Source organism: Amblyomma americanum, chromosome 5 (genome assembly GCF_052857255.1).
Source record: "Amblyomma americanum isolate KBUSLIRL-KWMA chromosome 5, ASM5285725v1, whole genome shotgun sequence".
NCBI classification, from domain to species: Eukaryota; Metazoa; Arthropoda; class Arachnida; order Ixodida; family Ixodidae; genus Amblyomma; species Amblyomma americanum.
Window position 1 is genome coordinate 191,290,907 of NC_135501.1, and position 21,648 is coordinate 191,312,554.

Consider the following 21,648-nt stretch of genomic DNA (forward strand, 5'->3'; position numbering starts at 1 on the left):
GCAAGAATACATTGAACGCACACGCTGTTGTGTTAGGCTGACAGCTCGATTTTTTGCTCCACTTTTTACGACCAAGGCAATATTTAGAAGAAAAAAAAACAATATAGCAAAACGTTCCAGAAGCGCACAAAGCGGCAACAACGTGGTGAAAGGACTAAGAGTACCAGCGATTCCTGCACTGAAGCCGCTCTTTTAAGTAGTCCGCGCACGTCATCGGTCGGGGTTCATGCGACTGTATTGAATTTGCTTCTGCCTGCCAGCTAAAAAAGAGAGGCCACAAACAAAGCGCACGCCATCGCGCGTAGATAAATGGGCAGATACGACCCCTGAAGTCTCAAAGCGACGGATAGCCCCCAGAGGGCGCCACGATACCGGATGATTCAGACAGAGGAAGGGAAAAAAGAAAGAACCGCTTCGAGAGCTGACTTCAGGATGGCAGGTTTTGTTCTTTCCAGGAACACGTGACCCGTCTGTAAATGCCGAAAATCCCCGCACGACTCTCAGTCGAGTTTAGCAGTACGGCCAGGAAGGAAGACGCTACGACCGCCAAGATCGAAATCGGCTGGAGTAAAGCCAGAAGAAAAAGATGTACAGCAGCACTGAATACAGCGTGGCCGGACATAGCCGACTCACTGTCAAAGGTGCAGGGACTTTTTTTGCGGCGTGCAAGGAGAAGGCGACAACCAAATAAAAATCATCTCCCATCTCACCTGCCATTCTCTCACCCTTTAAGCATTCACGCTCACACTCGCAACACTGTATACACAGTCATGGCAGCTGACCGAAATGAACTGGTTTGCGCCGTCGAAAGTATAAGACAGCGGTCCTTACGGGGACGACCATGTCTCTCATAGCGAGGGGGGCCTGAAATTTTTTTCATTTCCGCTAGAACCGCGTGGTCCCGCATGGCAGCTGTGTGACATGGCGACCTCCCCCACTGACTGCCTATTGCTCCAAACTCTGCTTGCATTTTGGTCACGTATAGGCAAGGTTTTGATGACCGTCCTGTGGGCAGAATGAACGTACCGAGCTCTCTGTCAACAACGATGACAAGTACGTGGAAAACGCATCGATGTATGTGGGCTCCTCTGCGTGAATAGCTTTCTCCTGTAGGCTCCGCGAGCAATTTGTTTCTAGTTGTGTACTAGTTTCGCTTTCCTCGTATATAGGTTTTGATGTTTGTAGTGCCGGTTTCGCACATGATGTTTCCTATTGCTTGTGCCCTTTGTACACTAACCTGGATGTGTTAACAGAAGCCGCGTTTTTTTACAACTTTGGATCATTTGAGACAGATGTACAGGGCGGATGTACAGGAACGAATAAAGAAAAAAAGCTGAAAATGACTCGGACAATTGCAAGCCCACGTGCAAAATATAGCCTCCCAAAGAACTATGCGTGCAAAATGAGGAAGTCCTCTGCCAGCTGCCGTGATCGTATTCCTCCAAACTCCCTAATCTGATAAGTCCACCTAGCTTTCTGCCACCACATGATACGCTTGCTTCCTCTTGGAATGTCTAGCCTCACAGGATAAGTTTCTAGTGTAGTGTAGGAGGTGGTTGCCAGGTACTACACCAGGGGTGCCTGATCCTGTCCAGGTAAGGGAGCTCTGATCGCCGAGATAAAGGCGGCCCCCAAGGCCTTGTTATGGTAGCGGTGAGAGCAGTCGTGTTGTAATTAAGTCGTAGCTTCTGTAGGCAAGTAATTTTTAATGCGTGAGCATTAGGGGGGGCATGTCGCGGAGAAAGTGGCGGCCCGAGGTTAATCCTTAGGAGTGAAGCCCTGCCCACCGGATTGTGAGCATACTGGCCAGCGTGGCAGGTGGCAGTTCAATTAGTGATTGGTCGCGAGAGGTTGCTCTGGAAGAGCCACCTTGGTAGCACAGGCCCCACCAATGGCAGGACCTGCCATCGCAGTGCAGTGGCGCATCGCCCGCGAGAGGTTGCTCTGCAAGAGCCACTTGGGCAGCACAGGCGCCACCTATGGCAGGACCTGTCATCGCGGGGCAGTGGCGCATCGCTTAACCGCTGCACCACTGCGCCAGGAGTGTGTGAGGACTTCCTGCCATCTATGAATGTAAGGTAGAGAATGACCGATGCCGGGGAGTTAAAAGAAAATGACGAGAACGAAGATGCCAAGAACGAAAAATAGGAGAAAATAAAAAGAAATCGGTGTGGTCAATGAGCGTGGTTCAAAACGGCGACCACTCACGCATTTCCCTCGTGTCGCCAAATTGAGCACCACTTAGTTTTCTTTCCTTTTGAGCTCTCTCTCCAAGACAGTCGTCCCCCCATTATCTCCTTCTTTCTCTTTTTTCTCTCTCTTCTTTGTGTTTTCGATTGGCTCTTCTATTGACTTGACTTCTCTTGGCGCCGATACGCTAGGGTGTCAATCCAACATACGGCAAGTCATGAAGAACAACGTCATCTACTACACCTACTCCTAGAACAGGCTTTGTTACAAGACTACTCAAGGTGAGCTCCATTTAAAGGCTCTCGGCACGCGAAAAAAAATTGTCCCTCATTTACCTTCTTAAGCTAAATGCAACATAGCTGCACTAGCACGTTCGTCCTTGTTTATATTTGATTATCCTTGTTTACCTTTTTATAAGCACGAAAGTCCGAGTTGCGCACAAATGTTCTTGCAGTCGTACGTCGACTTTCCTCTTGCGATAAGCCGCCCGAGCTGCTCGTTGAGATTCGAGCCACCGTTATACCTGAATCGACAGAAGAAACGACGAGAAAAAAGTAACATTCGGCGATGAAATGAAGGGAGGGCGCATGGCTGTTGGCGCTGCGGTCAGAATGAGCAGCCAAACGGCCCTTGGGTCCTTTTATGTAGGACGGACGGTGCCCCATTTCCGGTTCCAGAAGACGTTTCCGGTTTCCGCGAGGTGGTCATTTTGAGTGGAGCAGAGGATTCCTTGTACAGGAGAGAGCCATCTCGCCTTTCTGCTGCTCGTCTTCCCCGCAACTCCCCAAGTGCCCGCTGAGCCATCGCTTTCGTAATTACACCGCAGTCCTCTTCTTTCTTCGGCGTCTGCCCACTTTGCGCAACATTCTTCTCGGCGCTGCCGTACAGCGTGGTTGAGGTTCAATCGGGGGACATTTGCCGCGGTTCTACCACTCGTTTTGGATCATGTAATGCGAGGCGACATGTCGCGTCATGCGTTCCCGGTCTCCACCACTCCTAGCTTGTCGTTCTGTTCTGTTTTTTTTTAGGGCGAAAGCTGTACTTCACGATCAAAGCTGCGAAAGCAGTTTCACTGCGGAAGCCTGACCTTGAGCCTTGTTAGCTTAAATAAAGTGAATAAACAAACAAAGTAATTAAATACGGCTCCGGCTGGGTTTCGAACCTGCGGCGGCTTGAAAAGATGGGCTTCACTCGCCTGTGCACCACAGCACAACACACTCTCCCGCTGTGCATTGCAGTCAACTTCCCATCAAATTGTGCGCTTATTTTGCCGTGCTCCTTTGGAGTTTTTTCATCAGCACGTGCGCTCTTTAGTAAACTGGCAATATCCTGTCTAGCCGATGAGTTCGTTGGGAAAAAAGCGTTGACATGTCCCACAGAAGCGAAAGCAGATAAGATGTGCCCTACAAACAAAAGCCAGAAGATAGGAGACTCTTTGGCAGCGTCACTATCCATTTCATCCCTAGAACATGCTGCCCGTAACACTTGAAACGGTTGTTGCACAAGTGGTGTGGGCGAGGAAAATGGAGCGCGTGAAGGTGTTGAGCACTACTTCCGAAGTTTAAGCGGGCAGATAAGTCCCAAACAAGCGAATACCGCGCAATAAGAAACATATTAACCGCTGTTTGAGGTTCAGGAAATAAGAACTTCAGCATTGTTTTCTAATTACGTCAACCGCCATGAACCATTTCTGCGTATAGTATTCCTAGTGCTGTGTTCGCCAGACCATAACAATAAGAAGCAGCCTTTTACTGGTCGAATTACTTTTTCTGCATAAAAATATTTCTCTATCAAACGAAAGTAATTAAAGAACCAAAGAGTGCTTACTCTACGCCAAAAGGAAGACACGAAACGCTCCGAAAAAGGCGGCTTCGCGTTTCGTTTCTTTTAATGCGGTAAACAAACTATATTTGAATGCCTCTCCTCTCCTCCTCCTCCTCCTCCTCCTCCTCCTCCTCTTGCATCAAATTAAGTGAATACAGACCACTATTTTCATACCAGAAGTAAACTCGAAAGAACCGATGATCATGACAGTATGCTACTATGTATATTTCCTCTTTTTTACATTTATTTCTACAAACCAGTTTCGGATATGCGGCATAAATTGAGAGTACGCAAACCCCCCTCCCGTTCCTCCGCTTTTCCTCCTAGCTTACCCCCGTTCGGAAATGGAAGATCTCTTGCAACAGAATAGTAACGCGCTGGTTACCAAGTAAAATAGACAGTTTGTGCCATACGGATAAACAAGGCATGTCAGTGGCGGCCAGTGCTCTCCGTACCGTGCTGGCGCGAATAAAGTCACTTCGATGGCCCACATGAGTATCAGCTAGTATGAACATTCAAGACGCCAAGTAATCGGATACAGACCCCGTCATCACCAAGATGTGTAAGCACCAAGAGATGAATGACGCAGCGCAAATCGAGAATAAAAAGAATTATTACGCTTTGCACTGGTCCCCAAGAATGTGTGCTTATGGGCTAATGGTGCAATTGGAGTTACAACCGGCTGGGTGACTTTTTTTTGTCGTCTGGTTGCACTCGAGTAGATATAATTGTGGTAGGTGCATTTCTAAAGCTACTGCACATTAAGCAAATATTTTTTTAAAGAATATCTGTAAAGCATGCGTTTTATAGGCGGCGTGAACTCAGCACCAGCTCCGAACACGCAGACAATGCAGAGAGGTTGAGCGTTATTTTTTTCTCATCTCTTTTGAACAGAAGTCTGTGTGCGCCATAGAACAGCAACGAGAGGACGAACAGCCTATGGCCGCGCAGCCGTCGCTCAGCAGGGGCCCTTGAAGACCTCGCAGAACTTCTCGAGGATGTAGAATGGTCCCGTTCCACAACGGCCCATGTGGTCCCCCAGGTGGACGTTGAACAGAAGCCACGATAACTTGTTACGGAAAGGTCCGAAACGTCGTTCGGCTTTGGTGAACTGCGTACAGTCCACGGTCGTTCGATTAGGCGCACTGTTTCCACTACGTCCTGCAGGCACTCAAGCGTTAGTCTGAATCACCTGTCGAAAAGTTCTTAGGGCACTAAGTGCTTACATGCAGGAATGCGAAAACACGAAACTTTCTAGAACGCTGGTATTTTTTTTCACGGTGTCAGTACGCTTTGTATTTAAAAAAAAATTTCTGTTGTTTGTTCTGTTTTATTTTGATGACGTCATCAGTTTGATTGACAGCTATAATGTGAATTTTTTGCGAACATCCCCGCTGCCGAGTCATGAGCCTGTAAGGCTGTCGCCTTAAAACTTTCGCTTGATTCATTGCGACACACGGCCTTTTTTGACCTGTGCATTTGAAAAGAATCACGCAAGTGGAGCAGATGTCAGTCAAGAAAGCCATTACTAACTACAGAACACTTGAGAACAGTCACATTGCCACAATGGAAAATAATAATAATAATAATTGGTTTTTGGGGAAAGGAAGTGGCGCAGTATCTGTCTCATATATCGTTGGACACCCGAACCGCGCCGTAAGGGAAGGGTTAAAGGAGGGAGTGAAAGAAGAAAGGAAGAGAGAGGTGCCGTAGTGGAGGGCTCCGGAATAATTTCGACCACCTGGGGATCTTTAACGTGCACTGACATCGCACAGCACACGAGCGTCTTAGCGTTTTGCCTCCATAAAAACGCAGCCGCCGCGGTCGGGTTCGAACCCGGGAACTCCGGATCAGTAGTCGAGCGCTCTAACCACTGAGCCACCGCGGCAGGTCAGAGGAAAACTCGCAGTTTTTGTTTTTAGACGGAAACCTGCGCTGATGATAGCGCTACTTAGTAAGTAATAATTCTTTGATTGTAGCATTGTTTTTCTCCTCGCCATACAAAATATAGATTTGAAGTAAATATAATCGCCTTGCCCCATCTTCCTTTGTATGATATGCTTAGTTATTGGTCTCAGAAATCGACTTTGCAGACGTTAACGATGGTAAAGGAAGACCACGATCTTTCTGCGTAATAAACGATGCCTTAATTTGTTAGCAAACAAATAAATGAAAATGCGAATTTTGTTTCATAATTTTGGAAAAGAACAGTGTGGTCGCACTAATACGCTGTGTTTTCGGGGATGAACTGAAGACAACTGCGATATTAGATTGTGCGCATCGGTTATTCCTAATTTCTGTTATTTGATATCTGATGAGGTATTGGGCCCAAAGTTTTGCAACATAAAATGTCTTATTTACTTCTATGACACAGGCGAAAATGTTGCTTTTAGCTGTGGCCGAGACAGTAAATTTTGCTGCTTTTCATTCGGGACAAGTATAACGAGAATATTTTCAATCTTTCTTTCATTCAAGATTTTCAAATATTTTTAAGGTGGCCTGACCTCGTCAGGCAGTTTCTTGCCTTTTTTTCACGTCTTCAAACACAATAGTTGTGTATTATTGTCCTTAATAAATAAAAAAATAAATAAATACCAACATTCGTTACGTAAAGACATAGAAGTTATTGCCGGGAGAAACCAGCATTAAGGCAGAGGAGTAATGTAAGAGGTGCAGTATAAGTAAAGATTGCATATATCTTGAAACCTTGCTACGCGAGCCCAAACTTGCGTAAAACAATCCTACAAGACGCCCCCATGGCACGAGTAGCGCCTTGAATTATGCCGAACAGTAACAAAAGATTAGACTCCCAGTGGCTGCGCCAAAACAGCAAAATTAACAGTGCACCAAACATCACAACTCCTGCTTTATAGAGCACTGCTATTTCAGTGCAAATGACATAACCCGAGCACCGAGATGACAATAGAGCACCGGAACACGCAGTAAAAGTTTGCGTGGTTGGGAATCAGTCGAGCTGGATCGGCCTCTTCTCTTAAGCCCAACTACGCAGTAGCACACGAACAAGCCAAGTTTTGCCTTGAAATTTAACCATTTCCAGGTCATATGTGACGTGACATTCATTTTGGAGAGCCACACTTGGCTGCAAGTTTTGCACATTGCATAGAGAGCATGTTTTAACTCCTGAAGCTGACCAAGAGATTAGAAGCTTGAAACTACGTTGAAAGCTGTGTTCCAATCGTTATTCTTACTCGATGAATGCTTTCTACAGCCAGAAAACGCGTCCCATTGTACCAATATTCACATCGTGCGTTTCAAATTCTATGTACTTGGAAGCTTTGCTCCAGATAGATAATGCGCGCTGGAAACCAGTTCACAACTCAGCTTAGGGGTAAGCAGCTACATTTTAGCAGGTCCTTGCATATTCGCAATCAGCCGCATGTCACAAAATGTCATGTCGGATTAAACGCCATTTTGAAAATAAAAACGAGGTCCCAAATCGCAGCTTGAATTTCACTTGTGTAACAAAATGAATCGTCATATCCATTGAAACAATAATAATTGTTTTCTAAAAGTAGTGATACATAAATATGTTCTATAGGGGGCCTATACTGTTACTGTTACTGTTACCACGTAAACATCACGTTCTTTTGTTAAAAGTAAAAACTCAAAGGATGGTTACGACTATCTAACGCGAGATTCGGCGATAGCTGCTTAGACATTTAGTTTAGTTTGGCTTTTAGGCGTTTTATCACGTGGACACTGGTGCAGAGGTAACGTTCCAAACAGAGCCACCCGCCGGCTTATGCGACCCAGACTGACCCACCGGTTACACCGACGGCGACGAGAAAGCCAAGGACGGCGCCTAACAGCTCTCGCTGTAAAAACAAAAAGGACCTCGCTCAATAACAGTGAGCTAGATGTCACTGAACTGACCTTGCTTACAACGGTGTGGCGGAACTCGGATATGACAACCTCTCTCCTCGTGGTTGCGTTAAGAAACGCGCCGACTGCTTCTATGGATTTGCCCAGTGACTGCCTGGATGAGTCGAAGGCTTTTGGGTTCTGTCCGCAAATCTGCAACAGGATTGAAGCGGTTAGGAGTTCGTTCTTTATACGTACCATTGAGTCATGCACTCTTGCTTATGGATGCGTAGCAGTATTAAGAAGAAAACGTATAATGTACTATGCACACCCACTGGCACTCCATAATGCATGGGCCCTGCCAGACAATCGCCAACGTGTCAATTTTCCAATGAGCCACCCTACCTCTCATGTACATTGTGGCCTGCTCAGAATCAGAAAAGGTAATTTCAAGAAGTAGGAAGAGAAACTTTCTTCCGCACTTCGGCCCCATGAGACTGACTGCGACGGGAACTTTCACTGATGAGCTGATTTCATGGAAACTCATGTAAGAAGCATTACAACTACCTCAAGTTTACAAGCAACAAAACAGATGCCCAGGAAATAGGGTCTCTCATATTGTCAAATACTAAATAACGTTTGCCACTTCTCTCTATTAACGAATCTCGCACGCAAAAAAAATTTCATCGGAGCTGGCTCAACACCAGACACTTAGGGGGTGGTTATAGCCGAATGGTTCTTTAGTGGGGCGTTTTTTTGTGCACCCAACTAATTAATATTTTGTTCTCTGATTGAATGGTGTCAGTTTCAGCTTACACAGCTGGGCCGACGAAGTATAAGACAGCGCAAAGTAAACGAGCTACAACGTGCTGGATAAAAATCGAAATTTTCGAGACACGAGCAACTCACCGCGTCCTGGCTCGTGATGCCAGAGGTGACGCAAGGAGCGTAGGCGATGCTTCTGAAGTTGGGCGCGTCCTTTTTCAGCATGTATACCAGGGCACCCAGCTCAAACGAGAGGCCCACCATCGCCAGTGAGTTTCTGTACTGGAAGCGGGCGCTTACGAACATCGAGTGCAGTTCCTGCAAGGTTGGTGCATAGTAGGATTAAGCACCAGCCACCCTGGAGGACACAGGCTACAATATTAACTAAACTCGACCATATTGTAGTGCAACAGGATAGTGCATACGAACGACCATAGACGGGACGAATACAAGGAAAAAATACGAGTGTCCTCGTCATGTTTCTATTTGTTATGGGGAAACAACAAGCCCATTACTACACCCTTGTGTAGACGAGGCTACACCGTTGCCTACGAGACCACTGTAGATGCGATTGGGCCAAAATGGGCTGAGGTAGGAACGGTAAAAGCAGGTATTAGACCATAAGAGACAACGCGCAGAGACTACAGACAAGGAACTTAACGAACGGAAAAACAACAGTGATCAAAACATAAAGACATGTAGGTAAAGTCGCAAAGACCGCAGCTAAAATTCATACAGATCGTCACAAAAGAGGCTATAAACAGTTCGCGAATCGTGTTCTTGCAAATGTACAGCAGAAGCCGTAAAACGCTCTTGTGCGTTATCGCTAGGTGAGACCAGAGTATACGTGTCCCAAGCTTTACTGTAACAGACTAGGCACAGAGAGAGGTGAAAGGACACTTGTTGATGCAGGGAGGAAAGGCAATTATAGCGTCTATTCAAACAATAAGTACTGCAAGAAGCGTACCAGAATCACAATAAGGGCTGTGGTGTTAATGCAGCAGCAGGCTAACAACGCGGATGAGCAGGAGGTGAGGAAAGAGCGCAGGACGCTGAGAGAGAGGTGAAGTTTCAAATGGTGCCCCGACTTCGCCTTCCAAAGTGGTACGGCAGTCTTTACTAAAACTTTCATTTCCCCATGCCTGATCGCAGCTTGCAGTGGCGTTCCTCAAGGCCATTCCAGGCTGCACATTAGGCATAGCTTTTCATCTTGCGTTGAGGCAGGCGTGTGTCCGTCACGGAATAGCATGTTATACAGCGTGATCAAAATTAAGCATTAAATTTCTTAAAATTAGGCGCTGGAAGTTACGTAAAATATACCTCCGCACATGAGTTATGCGGCCAGGACGACAGAAAGTGAGATAATAGTTGTCACGAAAAAAAATGAATTCTTATTTACTGGAGTTAGTGGTCATATTTACACTAGAAACTATGAGGAAGTCGTATTCCTACACAATTCAGTATGGTAATAAACCTCGCACCGCTTGTGTGTTTCGATATAGTCGCATCCAAATTTGCAACTCAATCCTCGTCGCTGCACAAGCAAGGCGACCACAATCAGAGCGAAACTCTTCCCGGCATGTGGAATCCTTTCGTCTTCCAATGGCGTGAAGCTGATAACTGCTTCCCCTTCCCTTTCGATCATCGAAAGGGAAGAAACGCCTGACTCAACAGCTACGTAACACTATAATATGAGGTTCGCGTCCACTGCAACCACCTTGCATGCGTAACTAAGCGAAATTAGAGAAAAATTCTGGCGGCGAATATCTCCGAGCACTTGTGCTCTAAAAGAATTTACCAACAGGATTAGCCTATAAATGCGACGACCTTTGATTCGAAAATAAGCATCCACGTTAGCCACCACGGCTAAAAATTTCATTCCTACATTTTAGTTAATTAGGTGGCTGACGGTGACAATTATCCCCTCGCTTTGTGTCCTCCTGGCCGCATAGCCTATGTGCAGAGGCAGATTTCACGTGCATCTCCGTGCCTAATACAAAAAACTTGGTTAAAGTTTTAACTTCACCACCCTGTAAGCATCTGCGAAACATGTTCAGAGGAAGGCATGAAGCAGGTCATTGTGAGAAACTTCAGTGTCATTCAGGCCCATCCGTATGAAATATGGAACATGTGTACGCGTTCATCTCTTGTGGAACCAAAAAAAAATGGGGGGGGGGGGGGCGATACATAACAGCCGGTGGGTGTCAGTATTTACAAATGGCAGTAGAAAAGTGCGTTCTCAGTGTTCAGTGCTGGTTATAATTTGCAAGACCATCAAAACACGCAAACAAGTTCATCAGAGCGGGAAGTTCCTGGTCATGCACATGACCATATAGAGCTGCGTACCGCACAGCGGCGAATACTTGCAGACTTTGAGAGTGGAACCTACCAGGCTTGGAAACCTGACGTTGGTGTCCTCGAGCGCCGAAGGGGGGGCGGCGATGCAAGTAAGATCGTCTTCCATTGAACCCGTCGAGGAGACAGCGATCACCGTGTCCACCTTGAAGTCGCTGTGTAAAAGGGCGCGCAAATAACCGTACGATCAGTGCTGAGGCCGGCTGCTTTCATAAAGCAGAGCGCAGTAAAAAAGAACCAAAGGAATAGAAGATACAACACAGCCGTTGCGTAACAATTAGTAATATCAAGCTCAAGGTTCGGAAACCTAAAACAGCTGGCCGCTTCTTGAACATTGTCTTTCGTAACTGCGTATAGTTGTCCCCCAGGTTTTGTAGCCATAGCTACATTACGATAGCATTTCGAGCTTTCAGCGTGGCGGCGCCGCCACGCTGTCACGTGGTGCGGAGCAGCTGCTGGCGGCGCCGCGCCGTGGCTGATCACATAGTTGGTCACGTGAACAAGTTCCACTCGGCCAGCTGTAGCTATCGCGTCACTCCAGGTTTAACCAGAGCTAAACCACTTCATTTTTTTTTCTGGAGTAGTCGGCGAGTATAAAACTTCACAGCATTACTGACTTGCTAAACCCATATGCTCACGAAGATTGAACAGTCTACTGCAAATGACCTTGTATGCCAAGCACAAAGTACATTTTAATGACGACACGTTTTCGGGTTCATGAGTTTACCCTGAATCTTAACGATCTTCATCAGAGTGAAATAAACGGCCAAATTCGGGTTTTCACCCAAAATGAAGAGCACCAAGGAATGGGTCCCGCGCGTGGGATGACGACTGCGCCTTGTGACTTGGTCACAAATGGCACAGCTCCGCATACATGCATGTCTTCCGAAGCGGTATTATTCCGCATTAACCGAGACCCAGACACTTACTTGACTGCCGTCGCGATCATTTTCTTGTAAAGCTCGATGTCAAAGTAGGTGTAACTGTACGATGCGATAGCTATGATCGTCCTTCTCGAAGGATCGTTCCCTTGAAACTCCTTTAGTTTCTGCAGGGAGATAAAAAAAAAGGTCATAACTGTGAAGCAGGCAACAATTAAGCACAACATGTCATGGCTTTTGCCTAGCAGTTGTGGCAAGGTAACGCGCACACATACACACTCGGTTCATGTCAAGCAAAGTTAGTGAGTTTAGGCGTGTAATTCTTCAAAATAAGGGAGTAATTCTTTATTAGCGTCCACACAAGCGCTGCTAAGGCTGCGTTTGGGAGTTAATCAGTAATTGCTCCTCTATTCCAATTGTACTAGATACAAGTACTTGGAGGTCAAGCCCTTACACACTGCACTTAAAACCTTCCCGTTTATAGTTATTGATCAAGCACACTGGCCAACTTAACTACTAGAGAGTCTGCATCTGACAGGCGGTGGTCCCGGGCTAGAGACCCGGAACAATACGAATTTTTGTTTAAGTACAAGTTTTTTGAAAGTTGTATAGTTTTTCTTGCTGCAGTATAGTCGCGCTCTGCTGGGTGTTAATGAATAATTCCTCCCCGATTTTAAATTACTCCACAATTGGAGTTTTTTCTTTATTCTTGAGGTGGTGTCAAGTGCTGAATACTGGTAAATTGCAGCAACCATATCTATGCAGTACTCAGGAATAGGAAGTTTACAGTGGTGGTAATCGGAAATTACAAATATTTGATGCTGTGCAATATTGATTCTCCCAAAGCGATAGCGGACGATCCCCATGTGGGGCCCTTGTCGTCCATATCCAACATTCTCGAACAAAAATATTGAAAATGAAAAAATTGTGCGACATTCTTATGGAAATACTGAACGTAATGGCTCGTTCTTGTGATATGTATCAAAATCTTTCTTTTAGAATGTTTCCATCGATCGCATCAAACAGTTAAGATAGCCATAAAAATCCAAAGGGGAATTCGACAATAGCAAAAACATTAATAGAAAAAAAAATGCAAGCGTGCCGTCCGGTGACCTACGGATATATTGGCTGTTATAGTGAAATATCATATTGTATGAAAAATATTGCGTTCATAAATGGTTTACCACTCACAAATTTTCTGCACAGAATTGCTGGGTATGCTCACAAGACAACCGTATCCCTCCTAATAACGTTCGATACCTCCGCCTAGTTCCAGAGGTCCCAGAAACACTGCCTCGAAGACCTCTCAGAAAGGAGAAAATTGCGGCTACCAACCGGCGCTGCACGGGACGCTGCACGGGGCGCTGCCCTTACCTCGAAAACGGGTCCCATGTCGTTCACCGCCTGCCTCAGATGCCACTGCCTGCCGATGATATTGAGAACGCCGTAGTGATTGATATTTTTGACCTGTGCCAGCATATTCAGCGAGTTCCTGGCCGTATCCAGCTTGCTCGCTGTGATGTAGCTGAAACGGGGAGCAGTGACAACGTTACAAGACAAATGTGCGCAAATCTAACAGCCACTAACGCATAACAACCTGTCGGAGGCCGGTGAACAGAAAAAAAAAAAATACTGGCGTTGCCCCGCCGCGGTGGCTCAGTGGTTAGGGCGCTCGACTACTGATCCGGAGTTCCCGGGTTCGAACCCTACCGCGGCGGCTGCGTTTTTATGGAGGAAAAACGCTAAGGCGCCCGTGTGCTGTGCGATGTCAGTGCACGTTAAAGATCCCCAGGTGGTCGAAATTATTCTGGAGCCCTCCACTACGGCACCTATTCTTCCTTTCTTTCACTCCCTCCTTTATCCCTTCCCTTTCGGCACGGTTCAGGTGTCCAAAGATATATCAGACAGATACTGCGCCATTTCCTTTCCCCCAATACCAATTATTATTATTATTATTATTATTATTATTATTATTATTATTATTATTATTATTATTATTATATTCAGCGCAGCTCAACCTAGTTAACAGAGCGGAAGCTCGATTAAGCATGGCTAGAAATGATTTGCAGCGGCTTAAGATTACTTAATATCAGTGACTTCACTTTGTTATTGCTTGAACTTGTGGAAGCTTCGTGATTTTTGTTATCAGATGAACGGCGAGTCACGTAGTTCAGGGCAACTGCGAGGTGTGCGTTGAATCGCGTTGTTCAACGCAGTTGCCAAGGCGAGCGAACGCCGCCGGCTTTGCGCACGACGAGTCACGTGGTATGACGTCACAGCCGCACCCCCATTCCGTTTCGGTCATTCTGCGGAGCGACATGACCTTGAGGTATTTGCATCGGAGTAGCAGAGCTTCCGCTCCAAAAATGCGTCCTGTATGCATGCGAGGGCGACGGGGCAAAACCAGCACATTACTTTTACAGCGACAGCTGTTAGGCCACGTAGTTGTAATGCGCCAGGTAACTTCACTCGTGACGTCATTACAGCGTGTCACACTGTCCAGAATGCCATTCCTAACATAGTGACGATACTAAGAACGTCACGAGTTTCCCTGCTCCTCCTTCGTCCACGCTTTGTAAAGCAGGATGGTTAATTTAAGAGACCGCGAGTGGCTCCCGGTAGTACTCTCGTAAACACGAATACGCCTATATGGGTGCAAAAAGAGAGTAAATTCTTTTCTAATACTTCATTTTATAAAAGAGAGAGGAGGACAGCTTACTTCTTTTTTACACCTTTCTGTTTAGAGGTTACAAGTGACCCGCTATTACCCTTACACCCCCCGCTCCCTTACCCAGAGTTGCTTAACATTTGGACTGGCGTCGGTATTCCGCACCCCCACAGCTGTCGCAGTACCCGAAAGTCGTGGGTTCGAATTAAGTTTAGAATGTACGGGAAAATTCTTTTTACGTAAAATCAAATACTTCATAAAGTCGTTTGTGACATTCGTTAACTTTATTTCACATTACAGCTCCTGCTTTAAATTATTTTCATTTCAGATATAAAAGCGTGACTTCACGCGTGACGTGTTTCTCGACACAACGACGCCGCCAGGATGACGCCGGGTTTTCTGTCGGGTTAACGCCGTTGCGTGCAAAACTCTTCAAAGTTCATGCAACCTCTCTTCGGGTATATGGTATCACCATCATCAATAATAATCGTGGTGGGTGAGGAGGGCATGTAACCAGTGGGCTATGGGTTTCTCTTCGAATAAATTGCAGAATATTTTTAAACTGAACAAATAATTTTCTTAAAATGCACCCTCTCTTGAATCGTCAAGTATACTAAATTTGTGCTTTCAATTAATTTTTTCACTTAAAGAATTTTTTTTACATCACGTGCCTGCTTTTACGCCGCCAATATTGCAGCCGTTTTATACTACTCCTATCGTTAATAGTTCTCACAGAGCAATCATTCTTAAAATGCAGACATTCAATCACGCTGACCATAAGCGCATCGACATATGGATGGACACTGGGAAATTATAACATTATAACATGCTCCATCGAGTAGCAAAGAGAAGCTCCGCTGCGAGTTTGGCCGGAAGCTCTCAGCAGCACACGAAAACTTTCAAGCAAATCACGATTACGTATTAATCCACAAGGTAACGCTACAATTCAAAAGCCTCAAAAGTTTGGAAGAACAGACTGTCTTTTTCTATTTGCAATAAAGGTTGTGTATGAATTCATTTGGCGGCTTCTGGCCAATGTGCCCCTGGTTGAATGAATGAATGTTTTGTCGTACAGTACAAATCTATGGGTGACGAAAAAAAAGCGGTTCACGATGACCGCTTGACGAGCTTTGTCACCCATAAAATACGACAAGTCAGCAGTGGCACTTCATGCATTATACAAAGAAGAACACTTATTACTCTAGAGAGGACCATAATAGATTGTGAAGCAACGAAAAACGAAGAATGAAAATTTGTGAAGTACATTTCAACTGATTCACATATACAACCAAATCAATGAACATTTTCAGAAGTGCAGAAAGAGACATTTTGTTTAGATTCGTATCGAGAGCAGTGTTCAGACATTTAAACAATATATTTCAACATAGAGAAACCATAATTCGTTCTACATCTGGGTAGTACAAATATTGTATTGTCTCTGGTTTGGTCCCTTTTTCCAAGCAGTTCACCCCAGAAAAGCCGAACACCTGGTCGGGGAAAACCTTGTACCCATTAGAAAATCGGTGGGTACCCGGCGGCATTGGAAAGCAAACCCAGCACATCCCGAATGCGAGGCGGATGCTTGCTCACCGGAAGTCGAAGGCGACTCCTAGTTTGACATGTTTGTAGGTCTTGGCCTGTTCCTGGAACTGCTCCCAACTGGTCTGCTCTTCGACGCCCATTAGTCTGCCCCCCATGATGATCACGTCGCAATAGTACAGGTAGTCGCAGTACCTGTCGGCCGGGTACATAGAGGCCGCCACGGCAGAATGGCCCACGGTGCACACCAGCTCCCTGACTGGGAAAGGAAGGACATGTAACGCGGCAATACGGTGTGATGGGCGGAAGCCTTGTACTCAGCTGCCTCTGCTAGCGTCGTGGGAATCATGCACGTTTACGTACCGGGCAGCCATTACAGAATTCATTTCAACAATTGGCACAACCGCAGACCTGATAAACCCTCCAATCCGTCACAGTACGTATTTAGTGATGCCTCTTTCTCTCGAACGTAACAAAGGGCTAGGAGCTGCCGTCGCCAATGTGACACTGCTCATCTCAGAAGACTGTTTGCGCTGTGTAGGCTATTTATAGAGCTTTTAATCTCATTCAAGTTTAGAGTTTTGTATATCAATGCCCATTTCCTGTCTTATATTAAATAAAATATAACTGCTGTGATAACGCAGTATTATGAAAACAAGTACGTAAATAACATTATAATCATTACAAAAAACGATTTCCCATGAACAACAATGCTTACTAATGCACTCCCGCAGAACACTTCACTGCGATCAGAACAATCAAGACTTGCACAAAGATTCCTCTTTAGTTCCCTTCTTAGCCCAAAGGCACACACCGGCATCATTATCTAATTTGGTTCGGTCAGCAGTGCTGATCATCTTATCCATTGTGTCCAAATATACTTCACTTGGGTTAAGTAAGTTGGATCTTTCTAAACTGTTCAGCCTCGAGTCCTGTGCTGGGGCGGAGCTCCTTTACTGAACCAGCACTGCTGAGATAATTCCACGGTACATGCTATTGTATCAACTTAACTTGTACCGACTTCCAGAACTACGCGTTCTGAGTTGGTGTGTTTTCTTGCACTCAAGTATCATGTATCGGTGCACACGTGTAGAAAAAGATCTGAAAAAGTGACAACTTAAGAGAACTTTTGAATCTATCACTAGAAAAGTTTTTCGACAGCTCAGCATATATGAAATCATAGCCACCCTAGGAAAATCATTGCATTGAGCCAATTAGAAATCAATAGAAAACTGCTGCATAGCAAGCGTCTGACGCTAAATCCCACCATGAGCCGCAGGCGCTCCCGCCCCATACAGAGTATGCACCGACGTGACAGCAGCCTCCTTTTTTTTTGTCTGTGAAGGACTGTAAAAGACCGCGCGCCCTTCGAAGGATACTTTCGCCTCCTGCTCCAGCCGACACAACTGAAGCCGCACCTTGTACAACAAAATGGCACCCGTGACGTCACGTGAATACCCCCTATATTCATACAGCAGCGCTTACTGCGCGGCTCCTTCGAAGTTGTGGTGGTGGCGACTGTCGTTGTTGTAGTCGTCACTGGCTCAGTCGCAATGGTTGGCCGTTGGGTTCTGGGAGCTGGCGTGTGAGGCGAGGATACAGTGGACAAACCTGCGAACGCAGCATTTCGTGAACAACAAAACTGACGCCAGCACGCTCCAATGAAATTTCCTGTCAGTCAGACAGGAAATGGGATTTAAGCTCTTGGGTGCGCAGAGCACTGGGTGCCCATTTGTGATCCCCTGCCATCGAAACGTGTAAATAAACCGCCAGTTACAACAGGTGATGGTTGTGGGGTACTCTAACCCGCGAGAGCATCCTGGAACTTCGCAGCCGCAACTTTACAACGACAGGGACCTCGGCTGTGACCATTGCGGACAAAGTGCCAACGGCCCCAGTGTCTTCCATAGTGTGTGCTGGGCACATCCGCCAACGTGATCCACCTATTCACAGCGGCACTGATGATCAAGAGTTCAAGACTGGATTGAATGTTTCGAGCGCGTGAGTACGCCTAACAAATGGGGCGGCGTACTCAAACTTAATGACGTCATTTCCGTCACTAGAAATGAAACATTTTTCCCGCGACTCGATTTCGACTTGCGGAGTGAAGAACTAAATGCACCCTGTGATTACCGTTTGGAGGTGAACGGCGCTGCAGCCTAGCTTCCGAAATCCGCGTCCTAATACTCCATAAATGTCACCGCGTTCGCTTACGAAAACTGCAAGTGGCTGTATCAACTATTTGCATTTTCTACCTTAAAAGATATGAGTTTTTGGTTACGTAGTCTCGTTTTTAGAACCCAGCAAGCTATCTATATAGACCGGCTTCAATTCATCCTCATGGCTACTCTAACAGTCTTTGTTCACCTGTTCGTGACGAAGGGTGGATGTCCCACCATGTGGGCAGTGTGGGCTTCTCTTCTCGGACCTCAGTAGCGATCTCCAGCGGAATATCCGCTGGACCAGCCGGTCCACTGTCTTGGTCACTCTCAGTCGAGAAGGGCTCGGAGCCGGTGTTGTCACCACCTGCGCCACCCCGTGAATCTGTGTGTCATTGTCTTGTCGTGAGCGTTGGAAAGGTTTGGTTTATGGGGGCTTGACGCCAAAAAGCGACTCAGGCTATGAGAGACGCCGTAGTGGAGAGCACCGGAAATTTAGACCATCAGGGGTTCTTTAACGTGCACTGACATAGCACAGTGCATAGCACTCACATTGCCCTGGCATTGCATAGCACTGACAGCATAGAAAAGCTTAAGCGGATTCAAGTGAATTTCAGTACGTGGTAGGGCACCTCACCACCACTTGCCACTCGTAATTGCGCGACCAGCCAACCAAGTCTCGTTTCAGCACCGAAAGCTGTAACTGTCCTCTTTGACTCGAAATTTCAAAAGTTCCTGCACTGGCTAGCAAATAGCCTTTAGTACGAAACAAAGAAAAAAATACTTCAATCACGCTTGCGGTCTAGATGCATGATATCCTCAAAGTTTGAAACAAAAAGTCTAACTTATTGGATGCTATGATGTCAGGAGGGCGTAGCAATATATTTGTTGTCCGTTTGTGAATTGCACTGCATTTTTTATTAGTTATAGAACTCTTGTGTACTTCCCCGAGCTATCAAAATGGTAGTTCCTATGGACCGCAACCAAGGTCATAGGCAGTGGTCCTCACGTACAAAAATTGGTCTATAGACTGTCCATAGATTTATGTCTATAAAGCCTATCGAATCTTTATAGACAAACCCTAGACAACAGTCTATAGGTAATACAAGTCCTATAGACAGTCTATAGACAATCTATAGATTTATGACCATACAGTTTTAGCAGAATCTTGTCTCTAGACAGCCTATAGAGTACATGAACAGACAAAAAGAAATATCTATTGGAATGCAATAGAGTCTACAAGAAGACTATAGACAGCCTATGGACCATTTTTATAAGGGAGCTCACCGCCGCTGCTGGCTGCCATCGCAACGACGAGTGACGCGACCAGTCCGACTAGGCCAATGAAGAGCACGAAAAAGACTACGGCAACAATGTCTCTCCTCGAACTCCTGCAGAGATCGCGACAAGCGTTAAAGTGCCACGTTGCTCAGAAATGCTGTCTGCAAACAGCGGGTGACTCAACCGCCCACAACGCAACCGTAGATTCTATTGCGAAAGTTGCATTTCGTTTTGGTAGTTCTTACCGTGTTAGGTTTCCAGTCTACTCGAAGTGAGTGGTTATCAAAGACAATTTAGTTTTTTGCGCATTATTTCTAACAAACTCGTTTAAAGCCAACTTTGCCTTCAGAGGGAACAGTCTGTCTCAAACATCTTCAGTCTGGGATAAGGAGGTGCGAATGCTGTATAACCTTCATGAATTCATGCTACTTCATCAATTCGTGCTTTTTCTAAGAGCGGAATCCAGAGTAGCGATATGTAATCATTAAACTGTTCAGTTTCATTCCCCAGTGCCAAGTACGCCTGCATAACATTAGAAATTTGCGCGGTATAGCAAGTTTCTCTAGTAACTCATGGTGCATATAACTTTGAGAAACGAGTTTTTTTTTTCTCCCGTTATCATAAAGGCTCACACATGACATTACAAATAATTTGAAGGGTGCGCGTTCTCTTATATCACGGCACAAGGGTGACCTCTTCAAGTATATGTAATCGTCGCCGCGGCGTACTTAATACGTGATGACCCATGACAGGATGTCGAGTGCGCAAAACATTTTTGCACATGACCCCGGCCACAGCCAGTTATCTGGAAAGAACGCACCCTGCTGATTCTACGCGAAAAAAACGAGACTTACCTGTCTTCATGGACTGAAAATGAAATACAAGAATGTGTGATTTCTTGAAAAGGAATAGGAGAGTTCTATAATCTCGCGGGGAGCTTAGCCGCGCTGATAGGAATTAATCAAACACAAGTTCATCGAGTATGCCTTTTCGCAGAAGACGATAGGCGCTAGAAAGTAGCATCAACTCTAAACCAAAAGTTGTATTAATTTATCGCAGTTTACAGGAACGAAACGGCGCTTTGAGTTTGTGCCAGTGTCTGGTAGGAGGCGCTGCAGTACCGATGTTTACGGTGACGGAGGGACGCCAGAGTTTTTACCGCCACTTTGCTTGAGAAAGGAGGACACTCAGGCTTGGGACTTGGCTGGAACGCTTTCGTAAACTTCTTATTCTTTCTATTTCAGAGGGGAGGAGGTGCCTAGTGGAGCTACTTTTTCGGATGCAACAAGATCTGACTTTAATGCTATTGTACTTACGTGTTTCCTCATGATGCCCTGTGCTTGGAATCCCTGAAGAAAAAAAAAATGAAATTTCTTTCAAAACATCCGCCAAATGTATACTTCGTCCAACAAGGTATGGTCTGATCTGAAGGTGCTTTTATCAGTGCTCGCGTAATGAACAACTTTGTCAAAGACTGCGCCGACAGTGGCATGCACATTTCATGTGAGACATATCGGCGTGTGTATACATAATGGTGGCTTAAAAACTTACCTTCTAATTTATACAAGGGTTTCGAGTCAGCATCGGTGAGGATTACAGCAGCCCCGAATTCGCTTCCTGAGAGGACAAGTTGCAAAGCGTATTAAAACAAAAGATAGGCTGAAGTTCTGATATCAGTGATATTGCCCCCCTGCGTAACGCAAAAGTTTGCAGAACAACTCATAAAAGAACATCATAGAAATTCCGAATGCACTCACCCATAGCCAGGCCTACTTTAAAACCTTCTTCCTGATGGCACCGAACTCGCTCGTAAGCAAAAGACTCCTATATGTGAGCGATCTGGCTCAGAAGCTGAAAAGTGAAACGAAATCAGCCAATGACGAGAAATTGAAATGAATAAAGTCAACTTAAATTAAGCCTGAAAGTGGGCGACACCAGTGCCAAGATCGCGTCTTCAAGTACGTGTGTGCGACCAGTCAGCAAATTCTCGGTGATGGCTTAATTTAGTTCGAATTTGGGACTGCTCGGGTAACTTGGAAAGTTGTTTGAGAACTAGCTGTGGACAACCCATACCTCCAGTCTGCTAGGGGGCGTATGATTGTATGTGATGAGATCACTCTGCACTATAGGAACACCGGTATCAAACATCCCGCGATGCATAAAC

At 45.7% G+C, this 21,648-nt stretch overlaps 1 protein-coding gene, 1 long non-coding RNA gene and 1 other non-coding gene across 3 annotated transcripts; all 3 read right to left on the reverse strand.

The window, feature by feature from the left end:
• Window positions 1-4,924: 4,924 nt before the first annotated feature.
• On the reverse strand, window positions 4,925-18,560 carry LOC144135448 (uncharacterized). The gene is made up of 9 exons (XM_077668115.1): window positions 18,412-18,560; window positions 17,530-17,655; window positions 16,096-16,303; window positions 13,212-13,362; window positions 11,886-12,004; window positions 10,991-11,111; window positions 8,746-8,919; window positions 7,909-8,049; window positions 4,925-5,125 (listed from the first exon to the last, which is right to left on the reverse strand). Exons 3-9 carry the CDS (start codon window positions 16,254-16,256, stop codon window positions 4,973-4,975), a joined length of 1,020 nt encoding a protein of 339 aa, XP_077524241.1. The 5' UTR covers window positions 16,257-16,303; window positions 17,530-17,655; window positions 18,412-18,560; the 3' UTR covers window positions 4,925-4,972.
• On the reverse strand, window positions 5,831-5,902 carry TRNAS-ACU (transfer RNA serine (anticodon ACU)). Its single transcript has one exon. It is a non-coding gene; the product is annotated as a tRNA-Ser (tRNA).
• A 2,240-nt stretch (window positions 18,561-20,800) lies between the features above and the next one.
• On the reverse strand, window positions 20,801-21,329 carry LOC144135449 (uncharacterized). Its single transcript, XR_013315502.1, has 3 exons — window positions 21,242-21,329; window positions 21,036-21,101; window positions 20,801-20,833 (listed from the first exon to the last, which is right to left on the reverse strand). It is a non-coding gene; the product is annotated as an uncharacterized LOC144135449 (long non-coding RNA).
• Window positions 21,330-21,648: the final 319 nt, after the last annotated feature.

Coding starts and splice junctions, on each gene's coding strand:
- LOC144135448 (XM_077668115.1), bottom strand. CDS start 16,256: ATGTACCCGGCCGACAGGTACTGCGACTACCTGTACTATTGCGACGTG. Junction 12,005..13,211: donor ACATGGGACCCGTTTTCGAG/GTAAGGGCAGCG, acceptor ATCTCCCTGCAG/AAACTAAAGGAGTTTCAAGG. Junction 11,112..11,885: donor ATGATCGCGACGGCAGTCAA/GTAAGTGTCTGG, acceptor CCTTTTACACAG/CGACTTCAAGGTGGACACGG.